At 42.4% G+C, this 22908-nt stretch overlaps 1 protein-coding gene across 12 annotated transcripts in view; it reads left to right on the top strand.

The window, feature by feature from the left end:
• Window positions 1-22908, top strand: part of PHF2 (PHD finger protein 2) — a 317888-nt gene that overhangs the window by 196428 nt on the left and 98552 nt on the right. For all 12 annotated transcript variants that reach the window (XM_056524312.1, XM_056524306.1, XM_056524308.1 and 9 more), the window contains exons 6-11: window positions 1478-1664; window positions 9115-9277; window positions 10479-10566; window positions 17361-17467; window positions 20767-20858; window positions 22658-22747. In XM_056524312.1, the coding sequence (XP_056380287.1) occupies window positions 1478-1664; window positions 9115-9277; window positions 10479-10566; window positions 17361-17467; window positions 20767-20858; window positions 22658-22747 (727 nt within the window). The remainder of the gene's footprint in view (window positions 1-1477; window positions 1665-9114; window positions 9278-10478; window positions 10567-17360; window positions 17468-20766; window positions 20859-22657; window positions 22748-22908) is intronic.

Below are 22908 nucleotides of genomic sequence, written 5' to 3'. Positions count from 1 at the left end.
TATATATTTCATTTACCCGCAAAGGAGATTTTAGACCCTGGTCCGCTGACTCCAAACGACATGTATAATTTCTGCTTGCATGGCTTTATCCTCTTAAAGGTGTACTCTGCTGGAAACATCTTATCCCCTATGCAAAGGATAGGGGATAAGATGTTGTATGGGGCCGATGGGGACCCCCATGATCTACGGCGCAGCACACCGTCATTCGGTGCAGGGAGCGAACTCTGCTCCTTGGCCGATGACTGGCGATGTAAGCCCCCACGCCCCCTCCATTCAAGTCTATGGGAGAAGGCATGACGGCTATGTACTAGCCTTCACACCCCCTCCCAAAGACATGAATGAAGGGGGCGCGGCGAGACGTCACGAATGTGAAAGCTGCAAGCTTCCGTGTTCCGGACGCCGCCACTGCCAGCCTGGAGATCGCGGGGGTCCCTTGGATAGGGAATAAGATGTTTCAAACGGAGTACCCCTTTAAGGGTGCTCTGCCAATTCTGCATGTGATTATACCAAATATGTAGTGTTGTTTTAGTTTTTACTTTATTTGAAAACTTTATTATGTGTGCATTTTTTTATATCATGTATTTTTATTAACATAAAAAAAAAATATATAACTTGTATAAGCAATCATTTGATTGCCACTGCATTGATTTATTTAATAATTTATCTGCTTATAAAGCTTGTGGCCCGAAGCAGATCATTCATGACAGGAACAGAGGCCTTCAGAATGGATCAGGCTGCCATGATAGCAGATTGGCTTGCAGCGGGCTGATTCATCTCTTGAACCACCAATGATGATGTGTGTCAAACATTCCTCTGGCAGTTTTGACAGCTGCATTTAAACACCTAATAGCTGGCTATTAGCAGCAGCTGACAGGCGTGGGGTATGGAGGGGGCTTGGTTTGGGAGCGCCATGGCATATCCAACATGTGCCGTCAAGGGGTTAATGTAACTGTAGTCCTAGGAAGATTTAAATAGTGATTATTTTGTTTTAATGGAAAGGTTCCCCTGAAAACATCTGAAATGTCACTGAGACGTGTGAGAAATTATTATTTGTAGAGGTCTGTGCCCTGTGACCCCCACTGATCTCTATAATAAAGGGATCACTGTGCTCTTAAGATTGATGTGCCCCTTTGTCTTCTGATCCTTAAATGTTAATATCTTTGGTTGGAAATCTCCCATCCACTACAATGCAAGTGGGTCTGAAGGAACAAAGATCGAAAGAGAGCCACATCCCCACTTGTTATTTTGATCCTAAGGGATACCCCCCCCAACCACCACCACCGATGGCATCTTCAGCCATGTCTCAGTGACCTCACCATAACAAGGAATGATCCATTGGGATTAGTTGGAAGCTACACTAAATAATGCAGTCTCTGTCTTGTAGAATATTTATGTGTAACCTTTAATGCAGTATGTGTTACATGACTATATATGTCAGGATGGTCTAGAATTTTTTCCTTTGACATTTTGTCCCCAGAATGTCCAGCTTTGTTGAATCCCCAGACATTGTCAAGAAGCTCTCGTGGGTGGACAACCATTGGCCTGATGATGCTCTCCTCGCAAAACCAAAAGTGACCAAGTATTGTTTGATATGTGTAAAAGACAGCTACACTGACTTCCACATAGACTCGGGGGGTGCCTCAGCCTGGTACCATGTGCTTAAAGTAAGTCACCAAATCCTTGATTTCTTGGGTCTTTATCTTATCATATCACTTGTGTGTTCCTCTTGCAATATCTAGTCCTGCACATCATCGCTCTGTAATAACAATGTAAATGTATGCAGATTTACAATACTCACCATACACACCATTGTGTTTTTATATTTTTGTTATTTCAATAGTCTGAATAAATTTCCATATAATGCAGATTTTTTGCTGCGAATGATACATCTAACAATATAGAATTGTCTCTGGAGTATAAAATCTGCCAGTATGAGAAAGAGGAGTGCACCGCTGCATTCCTGGAACATGATTGTTGTGGTAGCCGCATCATTATAGGAGCAAACATAAGGAATGACCAAGTCAGGTTTTAACAACATGGCAGCAGTGGACCATCAACAGTCTGATATTCATATGTGATTTTTTACAATTTATTTTACAATATATATATATATATATATATATATATATATATATATATATATATTTTTTTTTTTATAAGGGAGGCTCATTTAATTTTGAATCCAAATATGAAACACTAAAATTTAACTTTTATTATATACCTAAATTAAAGCAAATGAAAATTAAGATCCTATCAGACCAACATATGTTAAAATCAAAGGTCCTGATATATATTCATGTTGGCATGATGAAAGCCATAATTGATTTATCAGAAAACCAATTGCTCCCACCAATCAGGAGACTTGCCGTTAATGGTCCGTTATATGGTTACTAAGGAAAAGATGGGGGGGTGGGGTGGGTGGAGGGGGGGAAAGGGCCTAGGGATATATTGGCCTATGGATGGCGGCCTCTACCTACTAGCCCTTTCTACTAGGTCCCTTCACTACCCCTAAACCTAGACGGAGTGATCGCCCTAGAAAGGGCGGCCCCGTACTGGAACCTACCCCTATTGTACTGGCCTTACCCTGTACTATAGACCATGGGGAGGCTCTCTGTCTCACTAGTAGGGGCTATCTATCTCTTAGGATGGGAGAAGGATAGAAATGACCTATTGTCACCACTGTCATAAGGATACCATCTGAGATGGATCTAATTGTAAGGGAAATGACAACAATGGTCCGTTGTCACCCCTATCATAAACTGTCGCTGGTACTATAGATCTTATTAGGTAATCTATATATGCGGTTATAGTACAATTGGGTTTTTGTATTGTCTCACCCAGCTACTTGGTATCACATAAATATAACATATGATGAAAAAGGATCATAACAGTATAGATAGACTGTAGTATATGTTAAAGCGACAGTAGGATCATACACAAGCACATATTGTGGAGACAGAGCAATAGGTGTAACCTTGTAACTTATCTGGACCAAAAGTGGAGAAATCGATGATGGGGTGAAACCCCAGCTGTGTCCCGACGCGTTTCTTGCCCTAATCGTCAGGGGACAATAAAGGGTGTAAGATGAAATTAGGACCAGGGTTGTCCAGCATGATGGTTAGTTGGGGATAGGGATAAGATGACCAGTGTTCCCGCTCCCTACGCGTCGGGACACAGCTGGGGTTTCACCCCATCATCGATTTCTCCACTTTTGGTCCAGATAAGTTACATGGTTACACCTATTGCTCTGTCTCCACAATATGTGCTTGTGTATGATCCTACTGTCGCTTTAACATATACTACAGTCTATCTATACTGTTATGATCCTTTTTCATCATATGTTATATTTATGTGATACCAAGTAGCTGGTTGAGACAATACAAAAACCCAATTGTACTATAACCGCATATATAGATTACCTAGTAAGATCTATAGTACCAGCGACAGTTTATGATAGGGGTGACAACGGACCATTGTTGTCATTTCCCTTACAATTAGATCCATCTCAGATGGTATCCTTATGACAGTGGTGACAATAGGTCATTTCTATCCTTCTCCCATCCTAAGAGATAGATAGCCCCCACTAGTGAGACAGAGAGCCTCCCCATGGTCTATAGTACAGGGTAAGGCCAGTACAATAGGGGTAGGTTCCAGTACAGGGCCGCCCTTTCTAGGGCGATCACTCCGTCTAGGTTTAGGGGTAGTGAAGGGACCTAGTAGAAAGGGCTAGTAGGTAGAGGCCGCCATCCATAGGCCAATATATCCCTAGGCCCTTTACCCCACCCCCCCATCTTTTCCTTAGTAACCATATAACGGACCATTAACGGCAAGTCTCCTGATTGGTGGGAGCAATTGGTTTTCTGATGAATCAATTATGGCTTTCATCATGCCAATATGAATATATATCAGGACCTTTGATTTTAACATATGTTGGTCTGATAGGATCTTAATTTTCATTTGCTTTAATTTAGGTATATAATAAAAGTTAAATTTTAGTGTTTCATATTTGGATTAGGAATTTTTCGGTTGACACTAAGTGTATCCTATACTCTGTGATAGTCATTTAATTTGGACCACAAAATTGGTCAAAATGGCAAAATATCTGTAATCCGACAGACATGAGCCCAATTGACTTCAGCACACTGTACATTAAAATCTGAGATAGAACACCTTTACTCTCTGTAAATGACTCCAACGTAGTCACTAGCTGACTACAATCAGGCCATTGATGTCTATGAGATATGTCAGCAGGCCTTTGTTAATGTTTCTGTGCCACAACATGTGAACGAGCCATAAGACATAGTTTGTCATTGAATAACATTAACAAGAGATATTTGCGTTTGCATTCACTTCCAGGCAGTGGAAGAGAGAGATGGTGTCTGGTAACTATAAAAGAAAGTATACTAAGTGATTGTCTGAGCTAGTGATTGTGTGTCTGTATACAAGAGTGTGAAGTATACAAGTGAGTGTAAGTATAAAAATGAGAGGGACTTAAAATTAAAGGACTTGAAATTCAGGGAGTTTAATTGAAATATTTGATTGTTTTTTTACTGTTAATTTTTGCAATCCCCAAATCTAGTATGGCCTCCATGTTGGAAAAGGCAGTCCAGTGTACATCTTGCACAATGTAAGTAATCCTTGAACAGCAGTTTGAGGGTGCATATTGTTGTGCGAGATGTGTGTGAGTTGTTCATATGGAAGCCCAGATCCTGGATCTAGAGGGACAACTGGCAACACTGAGACACATTGACAACTTGGAGAGGAATCTCCTGTTCACTGAGCAAGTACTATTTTGGGTAGAGGTGGGGAGGATAGTGGGACGGAGGTGCAGGGCAGTCAGGCAGTTAGCTGGGTTACAGTTAGAAAACTGAGTACAGGGAAAAGTGTCAGGAAGGCTAGTCCTGATCTGGCACACCCCAACAAGTTTGCCCCATTGGCAGTTGAGGGGGATGCCATTTCAGAGCTAGCAGTACTGCAGCAGGACTCTGCCTCTGACCGCCACGGGGGGGTGTGCTCCAGTAAGGAGGGAGGCAGGAGTGCAGGGCAGGCCAGACAGGTACTGGTAGTGGGGGACTCAATTATTAGGGGGACAGACAGGGTGATCTGTCAGAAAGACCGGTATCAACGAACAGTGTGTTGTCTACCTAGCGCTAGAGTTTGGCACATCACGGATCGGGTTGACAGGTTGCTGGGTGGGGCTGGAGAGGACCCAGCAGTCATGGTACATATTGGCACCAATGACAAAGTAAGAGGTAGGTGGAGTGTCCTTAAAAATGATTTCAGGGACTTAGGCCACAAGCTTAAGGCAAGGACCTCCAAGGTAATGTTTTCTGAAATATTATCTGTACCACGAGCCACACCAGAGAGGCAGTGGGAAATTAGGGAGGTATACAAGTGGCTCAGAAGCTGGTGTAGGAAGGAGGGGTTTGGGTTCATTACGAACTGGGCCGACTTCGCTGTCGGTTACCGGCTCTACCGTAGGGACGGGCTGCACCTCAATGGGGAGGGTGCAGCTGTGCTTGGGTAGAAGATGGCTAGAAGGGTGGAGAAGTGTTTAAACTAGGGACTGGGGGGGAGAGAACCTACAACATAGAGAAGGAAGATAGTGTAGATAGAGAGAGGGGACTTATTAATGTACCTGGGGGTGGAGCGGAGGGAGGGGTTAGAATAGTTAACAGGTATAGGCTTCATAGAAAGAAAAAACATACACCTTTGAATTGCATGTTGACTAATGCCAGAAGTCTGACCAATAAAACAGAGGAACTGGAGTTGATAATGTCTGAGGAAAATTATGACCTAGTGGGTATAACAGAGACTTGGTTGGATGATAGCTGTGACTGGGCGGTCAACATACAGGGTTATAGTCTATTCAGGAAGGATCGGACAAAATGGAAAGGGGGAGGAGTTTGTCTTTATATGTAATCAAGTCTGAAGGCCGCACTGCAGGAGGATATATATACGGGAGGGAAACGATAATGTGGAGTCATTATGGGTAGAGTTATATGGAGATAAATTCAGATAGGGGTTTGCTATAAGCCACCAAACATAATGAAAGAGCCAGAAGATCAATTACTGATGCAAATAAACAAGGCAGCAAATCAGAATGATGTGATAATAATGGGGGACTTTAAATATCGTCTTATAAACTGGGAGACTGAAACCTGTAAATCTCATAAAGGAAACAGTTTTCTGACTATAGCTAAAGACAATTATCTGTCCCAAATGGTGCAGGGCCCAACCAGAGGGGGCACCCTATTGGACTTAATATTAACCAACAGACCTAACAGAGTAACTTATTTGCAGGTAGAAGGACACCTAGGAAATAGTGATCATAATATAATACATTATAGCTTGTTCTTCAATAAGGGAATCTCACGAGGGGCCACAAAAACATTGAACTTTAGGAAAGCAATATAAAATGGGATAATGTCTGACACTAAATGGTAGACATTTAACAATATTTTAAATTTTCACTGTAAGATGTATGAACCTTATGGTAATAAAATGGTCAGATATAAAAGAAAACCAATATGGATGAATAAAAATGTTAAGGGGGCAATAAATAACAAAAATAAAGCATTTAAACTACTAAAACAGTGCAACAGTGAAGAAGCATTAAAAAGCTATAGCGAAAAATGTAAAATATGTAAAAAACAGATGAAAGCCGCAAAAATAGAGACAGAAAGACGCATTGCCAAAAAGAGTATAATCAACCCAAAAATGTTCTTAAATTATATAAATAGCAAAAAATTAAAGTGTAGGCGCCTTAAAAAACGATGATGAAGAAATTATAAACTGGATTAAGGAAAAAAGCAAATATATTAAACAAATTCTTCTTCACTATTTTCACCGAGGAAAATTAAATGCCAGGTGAAATACAGCGAGATAAGGTAAACTCCCCAGTACAGGTCACCTGTCTTACCCAGGAAGAAATACAGTGCCGCCTACAAAAAATTAAAATAGACAAATCACCAGGTCCAGATGGCATTCACCCCCGTGTTCTAAAGGAATTAAGTAATGTAATAGACAGACCCCTATTTTTAATATTCAAGGAATCTATAGTAACAGGGACTGTTCCCCAGGACTGGTGCATGGCAAATGGGGTGTCACTATTTAAAAAGGGGTTAAAAGGTGACCCCGGGAATTGTAGGCCTGTTAGTTCAACCACTGTTGTATGTAAATTGTTTGAGGGTTTTCTAAGAGATGCTATTTTGTAGTATCTTGATAAAAATAAATGTTTGACCCCGTATCAGCATGGATTTATGAGGGATGGGTCCTGTCAAACTCACCTGATCAGCTTTTATGAGGAGGTGAGCTCCAGACTGGACCAGGGGGGAATCACTGTATGTCGTATATCCTGGATTTTTCTAAAGCATTTGATACGGTTCCACATAAAAGGTTGGTGCATAAAATGAGAAGGATTGGGCTGGGGGACAATGTGTGTTAGTAAGTAAGTAACTGGCACAGTGATAGGAAGCAGAGGGTGGTTATTAATGGTACTTCTTATGATTGGGTGACTGTTACTAGTGGGGTACCACAGGGGTCAGTCCTGGGTCCTGTTTAATATATTTATTAGTGACCTTGTAGAGGGGTTGAATAGTAAAGTAGCAATCTTTGCAGATGATACTAAACTCTGTAAAGCGGTCAACACAATAGAGGACAGTGCACTGTTACAAATAGATCTGGATAGGTTGGAGGTTTGGGCTGGGAAGTAGCAGATGAGGTTCAACATTGATAAATGTAAGGTTATGCACATGGGGAGGAAAATCCGGGTTGGGATTATTTATTAAATGGGAGAACACTTGGGACGACTGACATGTAAAAGGACTTAGTTAAAGAGGTCTTAGTTAACAGTAAATTTAGCTGTGTAGTGACCAGTGTTGGGCAGCTGCTGCCAAGGCAAATAGAATCATGGGGTGCATCAATAGGGGCATAGATGCCCACGACAAGGAAATAATCCTACCTCTGTACAAATCACTACCACACATAGAATACTGTGTACAGTACTGGGCACCAGTGTACAAGAAAGATATAGTGGAGCTGGAGAGGGTTCAAAGATGGGCAACCAGGGTAATACAGGAATGGGAGGACTACAGTACCCAGAAAGATTAGCAGAATTAGGGTTATTTAGTTTAGAAAAAAAGAAGGCTTAGGGTAGACCTAATTACTATGTATAAATTTATCTGGGGACCGTACAGAGATCTCTCCCATGATCTATTTATACCCAGGACTGTATCTATAACAAGGGGGCATCCTCTACGTTTAGAGGAAAGAAGTTTTCTACATCAGCACGGACGGGGGTTCTTTACTGTAAGAGCAGTGAGACTGTGGATTTCTCTACCTTAGGAGGTGGTCATGGTTAACTCGGTAAAAGAATTTAAAAGGGGTCTGGATGCATTTTTGGAGAATAATAACATTACAGGTTATGGATTCTAGATCTATGTGGACAGAAGGTTGATCCAGGGATTTATTCTGTAGTCGGGAAGGAATTTTTACCTCTAGTATGAGGGTTTTTTGCATTCCCTGGATCAATTCAGTAGGGTATCATTAGGGTTATAGGTTGAACTTGATGGTCTTTTTTCTACCTTATGAACTATGTTACTATTACTCATGAGACACAGCTTTTTGTGACATTTTATGTGAAGGTTTGGTAATATTAAATGGGTTCCATGAAAAACCCCTTCTGTAAATGAGGATCCAATGGTGATCAGCTGCTGTTGCCTTGGTAAACCAGAGGTGTCCACTACCTGTTGGTGTTGCATGGCACCCATTCAGTTTACCATGTAATACATAGTTACCCTGAGTCCCCCAAAGTATGAGCGTCTCTTTAAGTCTCTTTTTGCTGCAAAATAAGTGGCCACCTTACGCCTCTAACCCATTTCCTATAGACTGTAAGAGTCTTATGCACATGTGGTCCTAATGGGGTTACCTGTTGATAATGTAGAATGGTATATATTAACATTTACAAGTCTATATAACGTGGGTATCACATAAGATCATAGCATCAGGAGCGGATTGTGCTGGTGTTGTGGTAGGCAGTAACCTTTCCACCTAATATGATTATAATGATGATATAGCAAATTATGTAATTTTTGTCTTTTTTTTTCTTCTCAGGGGGAAAAAATATTTTATCTGATCAGACCGGCTTCAGCCAATCTCTCCCTATACGAACGCTGGAGATCAGCTGCCAATCACTATGAGATGTTCTTTGCAGATCAAGTAGACAAATGTTACAAGTGTACAGTTAAACAAGGGCAGACTCTTTTCATTCCATCAGGTGAGACTGAGCCAGAGATATTTATAAGGATCTACATGTACAATTTACAAAGGATCGTGGCACATGTTTGTTCTATGGGATTTTGCATGATAGTGAGAATGGAAGTGCTATTGCATATAATGGTCAAAGGGGTTGTCCAGCCAAAACGAACTTATCCTCTATCCACAGCATAGGGGATAAGTAGCTGATCGCTGGGAGTCTGACTGCTGGGAACCCCTGCGATCTCTTGAACGGGACTGCATGTGCTCCATTAATTTCTATGGAAGTGCCTGCGATGCCCTAGTGCTGTACTCTGGTCTCTTCGGCACTCTATTAGAAATTATCAAGTGCCATCTTAATAAGTTAGTTTTGGCTGGACAACCCTCTTTGTTTCTTCATGTTGGGGATAAAAAAAAGGAAGTACACAATAGGATTTTTGTACAACAAAAATAGAGAAACTAAGCCGCACATCCACCATTTGTATTTTGATCTGTGTAGACCAGTGTGAACACCTACCGTGTGCTCCCTACCAGTGGGCTGGGAGAATGCTAGGGGGAAACCCACATGCAGTCTCCTGCTAATTAAAAATGCCTGGGCCAAATGGGTGGAGTGGAGTGCTGGCCATGGAAGAGGGGAGAGACTAAAAATGTACAACAAAAACAGAGAAACATAGCCACACATCCACCATTTGTATTTTGATCTACTTGCTTCTCAGCATAATTTCAAAAACTAACAGGTTGTTAGTATACATTTTGATCAAAAAGTACAAGCCCACTCGTCACGTCAAGACCACCTAGTCAGAGTGGGTCCCTAACCTAACACTGGCGTGGTGCTCTGTGGTGGCCATTGTTTCTGTGATGCTTTTTCTGTGGAATAGTGTGGCTCTGAGCCATTGGCTTGGTCAGGCAGCAGTAGAGCTGCCTGGCCACTGGGTCATTCCCCCTGTGGGCTTGGTGTCTCGGAGGCAGTGGTCGCCGCCCGGCACTATGCCAGTGGTAGGTTAGGGACCCACTCTGACTAGGTGGCCTTGACGTGGCGAGTGGGCTTGTACTTTTTGATGAAAATATATACTAACAACCTGTTCGTTTTTGAAATTATGCTGAGAAGCAAGTAGATCAAAATACAAATGGTGGGTTAGCGGCTATGTTTCGGTTTCTCTTTTTTTTGTTTCACATAGTAGGATTTTGTTACTTGCTAATGATCTCTATTGTCTCTGTTGTAGGGTGGATCTACGCAACATTGACCCCCGTGGATTGTTTAGCATTTTCTGGTCACTTCCTTCACAGTCTCAGCGTGGAAATGCAAATGAGGTATAATTTACTCTTATGAATATACTTATTACTACAATATTTTTGGATTCCCCTAGATCCATTTTTTTATATGCAATTAGGCATGTCCTCCATCAGCCCCTATTTGTAGCAGCCCTTAGGCCCTAATAGAGTGTATGTATAGGGCTAGTCTTGGATTTTCTACATAGTGAACTGGCTGCTTAGAGCATATTTCACAACACATTAGTCCTTTTGGCTCCAGGATTGTAAAATAAGTGCTACTCTCGGGTTTCTCTCATTCAGGCTTTGGGAGTTGTGTGTATTGGTTATCAGAACCAGGGCTGTTGAGTCGGTAGATAAATGTTCCGGCTCAGTTTTTTGTACTTCCGACTCCGACTCCCCGACTCAGACTCCTCTGTATTAATATGCAAATGTATTTATAAACACTTACAGTTGAATCCAAGAAGATGTTCCACCAAGTTCTTCTAAGCTCTTCTAGCAGAGATTGTAGTTGGGCAGAAGCTGCTCCCTTCTCCTTTTTGTGTGCTGATCTGCTGCTGAAGATAGGGCAGTGGGAGGATCCAGGAAGGGGCATTTATTAGAAAACATGATTTCCCTAGTAGAATCCCATAGTCATGTTTAAAGTTTAAGCTAATAATCAGAGTTTACAAGTTTTTATAGCCTTAGCTGAATGGCCGCAGTTTTTCCAATGGTTTACAGCTTCAGTCTTGAACTATTGACCCTCCATTCCCTTCACTTATACAAGTGTCTCTAGTCCTGCACAAAACATCCCTTATAAGTGAGAGGCTAGGTTACCCATGGGTTCCCTGTAACAGCAGAACACAACACTATGGAAAGTATAAGTATTGCCACTCCTAATTGTGCGTTGTGTGCCATATAGTGAAGCACATGAAAAGCATGCTTCTTCACGGTCACTTAACGTGTTCGTTTTGCTGTTACGTGAGGCACTGCATGCATTGGTCTTTATTCTTATAGTAGAGAAGTCATTAATTAAAACTTTTTGTGAATTGGGACATTTAAACTTGCTTTTAATTTAAATAGCCGTTAACTTATCCCGGAATATTGGTATAAGTTATCAGCTATCGGCCCTAACCTCCACAGAGTATCGGTATCGGCCTTAAAAAAACAATATCGGTCGATCCCTAGTATAAACACTTTACAATGATTTGGCATGTGCATTCTCTACTGTTGCTCCATTTGTTGTCTAGGGGAGTGCTAAAGATAGCTGCAGTCAAATATGCACACTACTGCTACATTCTCCCATTCTCAAGATTGCGGAATGTCCCATCAGTTGGACTACCACCAATCATACACTTATTCCCTATTCACATTTGGGGGATAAGTTTCCATGGTGACAAAACCCCTGTAATTAGTGTGTATGGCCAGCTTAACCCCTTAAGGACTAGGCCAATTTTCACTGTAGGACCAGAGCGTTTTTTGCACATCTGACCACTGTCACTTTAAGCATTAATAACTCTGGGATGCTTTTACCTTTCATTCTGATTCCGAGATTGTTTTTTCGTGACATATTCTACTTTATGTTAGTAGTAAATTTTCATCAATACTTGCATCATTTCTTGGTGATAAATTCCAAAATTTTTCTAACTTTGAAGCTCTCTGCTTGTAAGGAAAATTGACATTCCAAATAAATTATATTTTGATTCACAAACACAATATGTCTTCAAAGTTCAGCAATTTTCCAATTTTTCACTAAATTTTCAAAATCGGAATTTTCAAAATCGGAATCGGAAGATAGGGCAGTGGGAGGATCCAGGAAGGGGTATTTATTATAAAACATGATTTCCCTAGCAGAATCCCATAGTCATGTTTAAAGTTTAAGCTAACAATCAGAGTTTACAAGTTTTTATAGCTTTAGAAAGGGAGGAGAAAAAGGGAACAAAAGACCAGCGCACCCTGTGCCGTTACCTCGTGGGGACAAGAGAAGAAATGGGGGTGGGAAGTTGCTCACCTTATTGCGTCCCGCTGCGAGCGCGACACCGTTGTGGGCTTGGTATCGAAATAGTGCGATCCGCGGCAGCCTGTATCCTTCCGTTTCTCGAGATAGTTGAGGCGGTTTTGTCAAGATGCGCGTTCTGTGCCCATGGCAGAGGTCACAGAATAGAAAATCAGATACTCATCTGGCGCTCGCAGGATCCGTCCAGGTGGTCAATAAGGTAAAAGACTACAGGTGTGGTAAAGAGTTCAGTCTTTATTTCTTCATAAAGGACAGACAACGCGTTTCGAGGGATCGCCCCTCTTCCTCAGGTCATGGGTACAGAGACAGGTAACATAATGCTTTTTATATGCACAAAAAGACCGCGAAAATCGGCTGGTTGGGTGACGTCACAGTCAGGTGTGCTTGTCAGGGAGGGGCATTGGGAAAGGTAAAGGAAAAAATAAAAAAAATAAAATATTAAAAAAAGGCAGTGTTGAAATACTGTTTTTATACAAGTTTTTATAGCCATTCAGTAAGTGTGTTAACCCTTTAGGTATTTCACAGGAATAGCAGCAAAGTGAAAAAAGAAAATTCAAAATCTTCATTTTTTACACTCACATGTTCTTGTAGACCCAGTTTTTGAATTTTTACAAGGGGTAAAAGGAGAAAAATCCTCTCAAAATACCTCATATGTGTATGTCAAGTGTTCGGCGAGCGCAGTAGAGGGCTCAGAAGGGAAGGAGCAACAATGGGATTTTGGAGAGTGAGTTTTTCTGAAATGGTGTTTGGAGGGGCATGTCACATTTAGGAAGCCTCTATGGTGCCAGAACAGCAAAAAAAATAAAAAATAAATAAAAAGCCCACATGGCATACTATTTTGGAAACTACACCCCTCAAGGAATGTAACAAGGGGTACAGTGAGCCTTAACACCTCACAGGTGTTTGACGAATTTTTGTTAAAGTTGGATGTGTAAATAAAACAAAAAAAAATTTCACTAAAATGCTGGTTTTGCCCCAAATTTTTACATTTTTACAAGGGGTAATAGGAGAAAATTACCCCCAAAATTTGTAACCCTATTTCTTCTGAGCATGGAAATACCCCAAGTGTGGACGTCAAGTGCTCTGCTGGCGCACTACAATGCTCAGAAGAAGAGGAGCGCCATTGAGCTTTTGGAAAGAGAATTTGTTTGGAATAGAAGTCAGGGGCCATGTGCGTTTACAAAGACCCACCCGTGGTGCCAGCACAGTGGACCCACACACACACATGTGACCCCATTTTGGAAACTAAACCTCTTACAGAATTTAATAAGGGGTGCAGTGAGTATTTACACCCCACTGGTGTTTGACAGATTTTTGGAACAGTGGGCTGTGCAAATGAAAAATTACATTTTCATTTTCACGGACCACTGTTCCAAAAACCTGGCAGACATTTGCGGGGCGTAAATGCTCACTGTACCTTATTACATTACATGAGGGGTGTAGTTTCCAAAATGGGGTCACATGTGGGGGGGGGGGGGTCCATTGTTCTGGCACTACGGGGGCTTTGTAAACATACGTGGCCTTCAATTCCGGACAAATTTTCTCTCCTTCTCTTCTGAGCATTGTAGTGTGCCAGCAGAGCACTGTACATCCACATATGGGGTATGTTCTTACTCAAAAGAAATGGGGTTACAAATTTTGGGGGGCTTTTTTCCTATTTTCCCTTGTGAAAATAAAACATTTAGGGTAACACTAGCATTTTAGTGGAAACTTTTTATTTTTTTCATTTTCCCATCCAACTTTAACGAAAATTCATCAAACACCTGTGGGGTGTTAAGGCTCACTATACCCCTTGTCGTTTATGTCAGAACTGCTGTAAAATGAGCCACCCCTGTGCAAATCACCTATTTAGGCCTCAAATGTACATAGTGCACTCTCACTCCTGAGCCTTGTTGTGCGCCCGCAGAGCATTTTACGCCCACATATGGGGTATTTCCATACTAAGGAGAAATTGCGTTACAAATTTTGGGGGTCTTTTTTTCCTTTTACCATTTGTGAGAATAAAAAGTATGGGGCAACACCAGTATGTTAGTGTAAAAAAAAAAAAAAATTTACACTAACAGGCTGGTGTAGCCCCCAACTTTTCCTTTTCATAAGTGGTAAAATGAGAAAAATCCCCCCCCAAAATTTGTAGTGCAATTTCTCCCGAGTACGAAAATACCCCATATGGGGCCCTAAATTGTTTCCTTGAAATACGACAGGGCTCTGAAGTGAGAGAGCGCCATGCGCATTTGAGGACTAAGTTAGGGATTGCATAGGGGTGGACATAGGGGTATTCTACGCCAGTGATTCCCAAACAGGGTGCCTCCAGCTGTTGCTAAACTCCCAGCATGCCTGGACATCGGTGGCTGTCCGCAAATGCTGGGAGTTGTTGTTTTGCAACAGCTGGAGGCTCCGTTTTTGAAACACTGCGGTACAATTCGTTTTTTCATTTTTATTGGGGGAGGGGGGGGCAGTGTAAGGGGGTGTATATGTAGTGTTTTACCCTTTATTATGTGTTAGTGTAGTGTTTTTAGGGTACATTTACATTGGCCGAAGTTTACAGTGAGTTTCGGGGCAAACCTCCAGCTGTTTCAAAACTACAACTCCCAGCATGTACTGACAGACCATGCATGCTTGGAGTTGTACTTTTGCAACAGCTGGAGGCACACTGGTTGGAAAACCTTCAGTTCTGTTACCTAACTCAGTATTTTCCAACCAGTGTGCCTCCAGCTGTTGCAAAACTACAACTCTCAACATGTACAGATCGCCGAAGGGCATGCTGGGAGATGTAGTTATGCAAGAGCTGGAGGTACGCAACTACAACTCCCAGCATTCTGAGTCAGCTTTTTGCTGTTTGGGCATGCTGGGATTTGCAGTTTTGCAGCATCTGGAGGGTTACAGTTTAGAGACCACTGCACAGTGACCTCCAAACTGTGGCCCTCCAGATGTTGCAAAACTACAAATCCCAGCATGCCCAGACAGCAAACTGCTGTGTGGGCATGCTGGGAGTTGTAGTTTTGCAAGATCTAGAGGGCCACAGTTTAGAGATCACTGCACAGTGATCTCCAAACTGTAGCCCTCCAGCTGTTGCAAAACTGCAAGTCCCAGCATGCCCAAACAGCAAACAGCTGTCTGGGCATGCTGGGAGTTGTAGTTTTGCAACATCTGGAGGGCTACAGTTTAGAGACCACTGTATTGTGGTCTCAAACTGTAGCCCTCCAGATTTTGCTAGGCAACTCACCAGCTTCCATAGGATCCAGGGAGCCGCATCGCCGTCCTCTGCCTCCGCCGATCACCTCTGCCATCGCCAATGGGTAAGTGGACTTTGGTGCCGGTCCCTGTCGGTTTCCCCGTTCTGCCCTTGACTACTGTGGATGGGAAGAACGGGGAAACCCCCGCCCTAGATCTGCTATTGGTCATCGCTTCTTGATGACCAATAGGAGGGGTGGCATTCCTGCCACCTCACTTCTATCCCTTCAGGTGGATCGTGGGTGTCTTGGAGAACCCCGATCCCCCTTATTTTCCGGGTCACCGGAGACCCGTATGACCCGGAATGGCCGCAAATCGCCAGTGTGAATTCACCGACGATTTGCGGCGATCGCCGACATGGGGCACCTGCTGATAGATATCAGCAGTCACCCTACGAAATTCCCACGGATGTACACATACGTCCTTGGTCCTTAACTACCAGTTAGCTAGGACGTACGCATACGTCCTTGGTCCTTAAGGGGTTAAAGCGTACCTGTCAGATCCCACAATAAAAAATTATTAAATAAATATGTTACTCAGTACCTATCCTGACCATGGGCATCTAATATTTATGCCTCCATCATCTATATTTATTACAAAATACTTCTTTTCATTAGCTCACAGTGTTAAAAAATCCTTTAGGAGAAGGGGGTTTGTCCCTCCCTTGTGGTGGTGGGAGATGATTGGTGTGACTGCTCATGCAGCCTTGTCCATGAGGCATCTCTTGTCCATGACTCATGGACAAGCCTGATGCTGCTGCAGGACTGGTTAGTGTCCCAGTAGGTATGAGGGACCCCTAGTGGTGGGATTTTCAGTAGCTGTTTTCTTTATTAAATATTCAAAAAAAAATTTATAACCATATTACAAAAGGTCTTTAGTTTTTATCAGTAACCACATATAAAAAGTTTTTGAATCTGACGTGTCCATTTAAAGTACTCTAAGAAGAAAAGTGATTATAAGCTTATGAGGCAGCAAAACAAAGATCACTGAAAGCCGGGGAGTAAAACACACTGCTGCACGCTTATTCCTCATTCTTATGCCTGCTCACTCTTCTTGTATGTCGGGGTCTCAACACTGAGATCCCGATCTATTGAAACTTTTGACATGTCAAGAGTTTTTTTTTTTTAAAGTGACAGTGCTATTATAAATATTTTTATTAAAGATTACAGAAACACAAATAATCTTTTGTTAAAGGAATTTATAAGTATCAGGATATTGTTTAGGTAAGTGAAGCCTATCCAGAAGTTTGCAGCAATTTTTGTCAAAGCTGCATGAGTTCTGTGCCAATAGCAATGTCACATGGGTCGGCCTGGTTGTAAGCAATATTCTGCTTGACAGACAAAACCTTTTTTAGGTGTTGTCAGGTAGCATAACCATAGCAACCAGTCTCTCTCGGATTGTTCAAGTCTTTAATGCAAGTTGAGGGCATAGCGGTGCAAGCATGCTTAGCACTTCTCAAACCTCCTTCACTTGGTATGTCACTGCCCTATGCCACATTAATAAAATGTCAAAATAGTTAATACTAAATATTTTCACCAACACAAATGGCAATGCTATATTTTGGTGATATTGGTGTTTTAACATCCGTGTGTTATTCCCTATCCCACAGGGCATATGAGGTAGAAAAGAGACTGAAGATTGTCAGCTTAACACAGTTCCCAAATTATGAGACAGCCTGTTGGTATGTGGGCAGACACCTGATGGAGAAGTTCAAAGGTATGTAAAATATAGGGATAGTGTCTGGGATACTCCTCCCTCGTTCACCTACCTCTGCTATAAAAAAGAAAAAATACCGTATTTTTCACCGTATAAGACGCACTTTTTCTTCCCCAAAACTGGGGTGGAAAAGTTGGTGCATCTTATATGGCGAATACACACCTATCGGGTCGGTCCCTGCGGCCATCAATGGCCGGGACCCGCGGCTAATACAGGATATCACCGATCGCGGTGATGCCCTGTATTAACCCTTCAGACGCGGAGATCAAAGCTGACCGCCGCGTCTGAAGTGAAAGTCGGGCTGTTCGGGACCGCCGCGGTGAAATCGCGGCATCCCGAACAGCTTACAGGACACCGGGAGGACCTTACCTGCCTCCTCGGTGTCTGCTCTGTGCTGGGATCCCCTGCATCACGTCGTCGCGCACGCCGTCCCGTCATCAAATAGGAGCGGTGTGCGTAGCGATGTGATGACAGCGACGTGATGACGGCGACGGAGAGCGTGGATCCCGGGGAAGAAGACGTCCGGAGTGTCAGGGACACCCCGGGGACGCGGCGACAGCGATGGAGTGACATCCAGGGCAGCAGTGACGGGTCCGGAGCGGCAGGGACACGTGAATACTACCTCCTATCCAGTGGTCTTCAACCTGCGGACCTCCAGATGTTGCAAAACTACAACTCCCAGCATGCCCGGACAGCCAACGGCTGTCCAGGCATGCTGGGAGTTGTAGTTTTGCAACATCTGGAGGTCCGCAGGTTGAAGATCACTGTTTGGTGCAGAATCTTTTTTTCTAGATTTTGCACCTTTAAAATTGGGTGCGTCTTATATGCCGGTGCGTCCTATAGGGTGAAAAATCACTAACTCCATATTCCTCTGCCAAGTCTTTAGAACCATTGACTGTCCCCCTGGGACAAGCTTTGGTTGTAGCTAATCCTCAAAAGATGCAACCAATAAGAGGTGTCAACCTCCTTTTTTTGTTTTTAATCCCGGTCAGTGAGCTGGCACTGGACAAAAGCCCCTTATTTTATAGTTTGTGTGTTTTATAGATAGTTTTCTACAGTCATGTACCAGAAATGTGGATTATTTAAACCAGTGATCTTCAACCTGTGGACCTCCAGATGTTGAAAAACTACAACTCCCAGCATGCCCGGACAGCCGTTGGCTGTCCGGGCATGCTGGGAGTTGTAGTTTTGCAACATCAGGAGGTCCGCAGGTTGTAGACCGCTGCCCTAAACCATAATCTGTTTGGCATAGCTAAAGTGCGTGGTGTAATCTGAGGATCTCCTGGTCTTTATCCCCACAAAGAGATATGCACTTTGCTGCAGGAAAATGTCACGGTTGCATTTCCCAGAATAATCACAGATTGGCAACAGTGGCACAAAAGCTGTGGCAATGTAATCCGAAACAGAACTTAGGGTTGTCACTACGAAAGCAGTAGCAATGTGATAAGCTGGAGGACAAGACAGGAGCAAAACTTAAGGTCAGACACTACAGTACAGCAACAAGTATGGGCAATATCATGGAACAAGGCTGAGGTCAGGATCAGGAGTCAACCCAGGATACAGAATAAACCACAATCAGCTGGCAAGGCATAGCACACAATTCCCTTTTTCCTAAGAAACCTATTGCCGCTGAGCATCCAGAGCAGAACTGCAGCCTGACCCAGCAGACCCTTAGGGGTATATTCACACTACAATATATTTATGCACGCAATTGTGCCCGGGAATTCTGCACTCTGCGGAATTTCAACAGTGAAAATTGATCCGGTGAAAGAATTAACATGTTTATTCTTTTGGCGGAATTACTCACAGACTGCATTGCCGTCACTGGTGGCAGCGCAGGTCCGCATGGTCTAGCCTGACAAAATCTCTGATTGGAATCTGCGCACAGAGATTCTGTAGTGTGAAAGGGGTTATCCAGGAAAAAACTTTTGTTTATATATCAACTGGCTCCAGAAAGTTAAACAGATATGTAAATTACTTCTATTAAAAAATCTTAATCCTTTCAGTACTTATGAGCTGATGAAGTTGAGTTGTTCTTTTCTGTCCCAGTGCTCTCTGATGACACGTGTCTCGGGAACCGCCCAGTTTAGAAGCAAATCCCCATAGCAAACCTCTTCTACTCTGTGCAGTTCCCGAGACAAGCAGAGATGTCAGCAGAGAGCACTGTTGCCAGACAGAAAACAACAACTCAACTTCAGCAGCTGATAATTATTGAAAGCATTGCGATTTTTTTTAATAGAAGTAATTTACAAACCTGTTGTAACTTTCTGGAGCCAGTTGATATATATATATATATATATATATATATATATATATAAAATGTTTTTTCCTGGAATACCCCTTGAACAGCCTTAGCCAAAGACTAGAGCATGAAAGGAGGAACCGTATGGACGTGCCGCTGGAACCTACAGAGTGGAGTATCACAGGGCTTCTTCAGTGAATAAATACACTTATCTCCACAGGAACGTGGGATTTCCGCACTGTCTTCAGTTGCTAGGAAATATCTAGAATTTCGAACATATTATTAAGTAGGAAGTCTGTAGGAACCCTGTAAGGAGTAATTACAATGCTAAGCTTCATTTTTCTGGGATACACATTTCCTTTCCCTATGTAATAGTTGTTTTCTGCCCATTATAGTTGCTTTTCTTATGCCTTTTATAATTTTTAGTAAATTTTAATCCTTGGTACAGTTTCCTCCCTTAAGTGCGACCTTTCCAGCAGTGTGGTCACTGGTGCTACACAAAAGAGGAGTCTCAATGGTCTTGGTCTCTGTGGCTATGCAGCACTGAGCATATATATATATATATATATATATATATATATATATATATATATATACCTGTACTACAGCAATACACCAATGAAGAAAAAGAATCGCTGACAAATCTGTGCTGAGATGAGAGGATTCGGACATTTGACTGGATTTTTCCAGCCTAGATGAATTGATATAAAGCAATTGGATCATTCTAGAGAAATCTTTATCACTATGACATTCCTGTTAGTAGATGATATTCTAAAACTCTTAGTGGGTGCAATTACACCCGCCCAGCACTCCTCACCCCTTAATGTCTAAATTAAAGCACCTATTCTTCTTTCTATTACGTCACAGACGGTATCACAGATCAGCGATCCTTGGCAGGGCTGCTGCTGATTTTTTGGGGGTAAAAAAAAGTTTTAAAAAGTTGCCCAGGTTTTTTAGAATTGTGACTGCTACTTTTAATCTGATCATTGGTAATCATTTTCAGACTGATAATGTGAACATGTCTTTCTCTCTTATTATGTGTGTTACTGTGCTGCAGCATTACATAAGTCGGGGAAGCAGCCGGTGCCTCACCTTGTCCAGGGGGCCAAAATTCTCAATGGAGCTTTTAGATCATGGACGAAAAAACATGTAAGTTATGTTTGCAACCCATACTATAGTTCTAAATTGCTAAGTTCACAATGTTCTTTATTGCTTTAGAAAACATTCCTTTTTTATAAGTTATAATATTAATTGGTTCCAGGACGACCATTGTATGTTGAAACCATTGTATGTTGAGACCAGAACTCTATGGAAACCTGGTAATTGGTTCTAAAGGCACCAAAATGTCATCCAAAAATAGGAAAAAGTGAGAATTAAAGAAACATAAATAGATAACTAATATAGATAAAGCAAATCCTTACATATAAAAGTAAGAAAGATCTGCTGGGAGCTGTAATCACTGTCTATGTCTGTGTTTTCCAAGCAGGGAGCCTCCAGCTGTTGCAAAACTACAACTCCCAGCATGCCCGGACAGCCAACGGCTGTCTGGGCATGCTGGGAGTTGTAGTTTTGCAACAGCTGGGGCCACCCTGCTTGGGAAACACTGGTCTATGTAGAGGACAGGAGCTTCTTCAGGGTCCTGTACAGTACACAGTATCCTAAAAAGTAATGGAGTCGCCCTCACCTGGTGTCCAAAGGAGCAGGTAAAGTGTACAGAACATGTAATACCTCCCTGTACTGTAGGGGGCGCTACCAGACACCAGTCAGTGCATACACTTCAGTAATACAGGGGTTTTACCAGTGAATGCCCATTCTGATTGGTCTTTTCTTCCGGCCATTGACACGTTTCACAGATCTGGACTGTCTGTACATTGTATGTTGAGTCTGGTTTCAACTTACGATGGTCCAGAAAAGACCATTGTATGTTGAAACTATTGTATGTTGAGGCCATTGTAAGTTGAGGGATCACTGTATTTATTTAAGACAATCCATGTTTGTATGTGCTTAGGGACATCATGGTTTTGCCAGAGCTAGAAGTAATGGCATATGGCTAAGAACTGCCTTCACTTCCTGTTCAGTATGGCTTTGATGTTTGACGTTGGGACCCCCACCGATCCTTAGAATAAGAGGCTACATATTTCTTCATAAATTTTCGTTGCACAACGCAATTGCTGGCCATCCACTTTAGGGGAAATTGCAACACATGAGTGAAGCCAAATGGATATCTTTGTTTTGGCATAAGCTGGGGGACCCAGAGTTTGGACCCTATCAGTCCTAATGCTTTGGTATGTTCTAGAAGTTGAGTAAGGGAATAAAAAGAAAATAAAGGGGTTAATCCCTTGTGTAGTATATCAAATGGTGTGTATTATCAAATGGTGTGTATAACACCAGCACACTAAAGTGATATACAGACCTGGTGGAGTGTTAGTGATATGCAAAACTCTGATAGGAGGTGTGGAAAACGAACTGTAAATGAGCTGCCGCACTCTGACCTAATCCCAATCCTTAACAGAGTGGATCAATGGCAAATGGTGAGAGGCAAAAAAACTATTACTTTATTTGGTTTACAACTGGACAACGCTTTTCGGCACTAACATGTGCTTTCCTCAGGTCCACCAGAGCAACGGATGCAGCGTCCTGGTTTGGATCACCGTCGTATAGATCCAAACCAGGACGCTACATCAGTTGCTCTGGTGGCACATGTTAGTGCCGGAACGCGTTATTCAGTTGTAAACCAAATAAAGTGATTGTCCTCCTGTGCTACACCTATGGTCGGTATTATGCCAGTTCTGAGCAGTGCCTCGAAGACCTATTTTTTGCCTCTTACCATTTGGTATGTTCTAGCAATATTCCATAAGATGGGTATTCTCCTTTAAAAGCTCTTTGGCCATTTTAAGTTAGGATGACTGTTTTTCCAGTTGATAACAAATTTCCATTGTCTCTTTAAGGCTCTATTAGAACATGAGGATGAACTTCCAGAACATTTCAAACCCTCACAGCTTATCAAGGACCTTGCCAAAGAAATACGGTTAACAGAGGTGAGTTTTTGAGAGTCTTTTGATGAATGGTCCCCATACACAACTGACATGTCGGCCGAACTCGCCCCTAACAGCTGATGTCTGGGAAGGCAATGATCGGGCATCTGATCCTTTAGTTCTCAGATAAGCCACCACTCTAAAAACATGAACGCTCAGCCAAA

Source organism: Hyla sarda, chromosome 6, assembly GCF_029499605.1.
Source record: "Hyla sarda isolate aHylSar1 chromosome 6, aHylSar1.hap1, whole genome shotgun sequence".
NCBI lineage: Eukaryota > Metazoa > Chordata > Amphibia > Anura > Hylidae > Hyla > Hyla sarda.
This window is presented reverse-complemented; position numbering and strand designations above follow the sequence as displayed.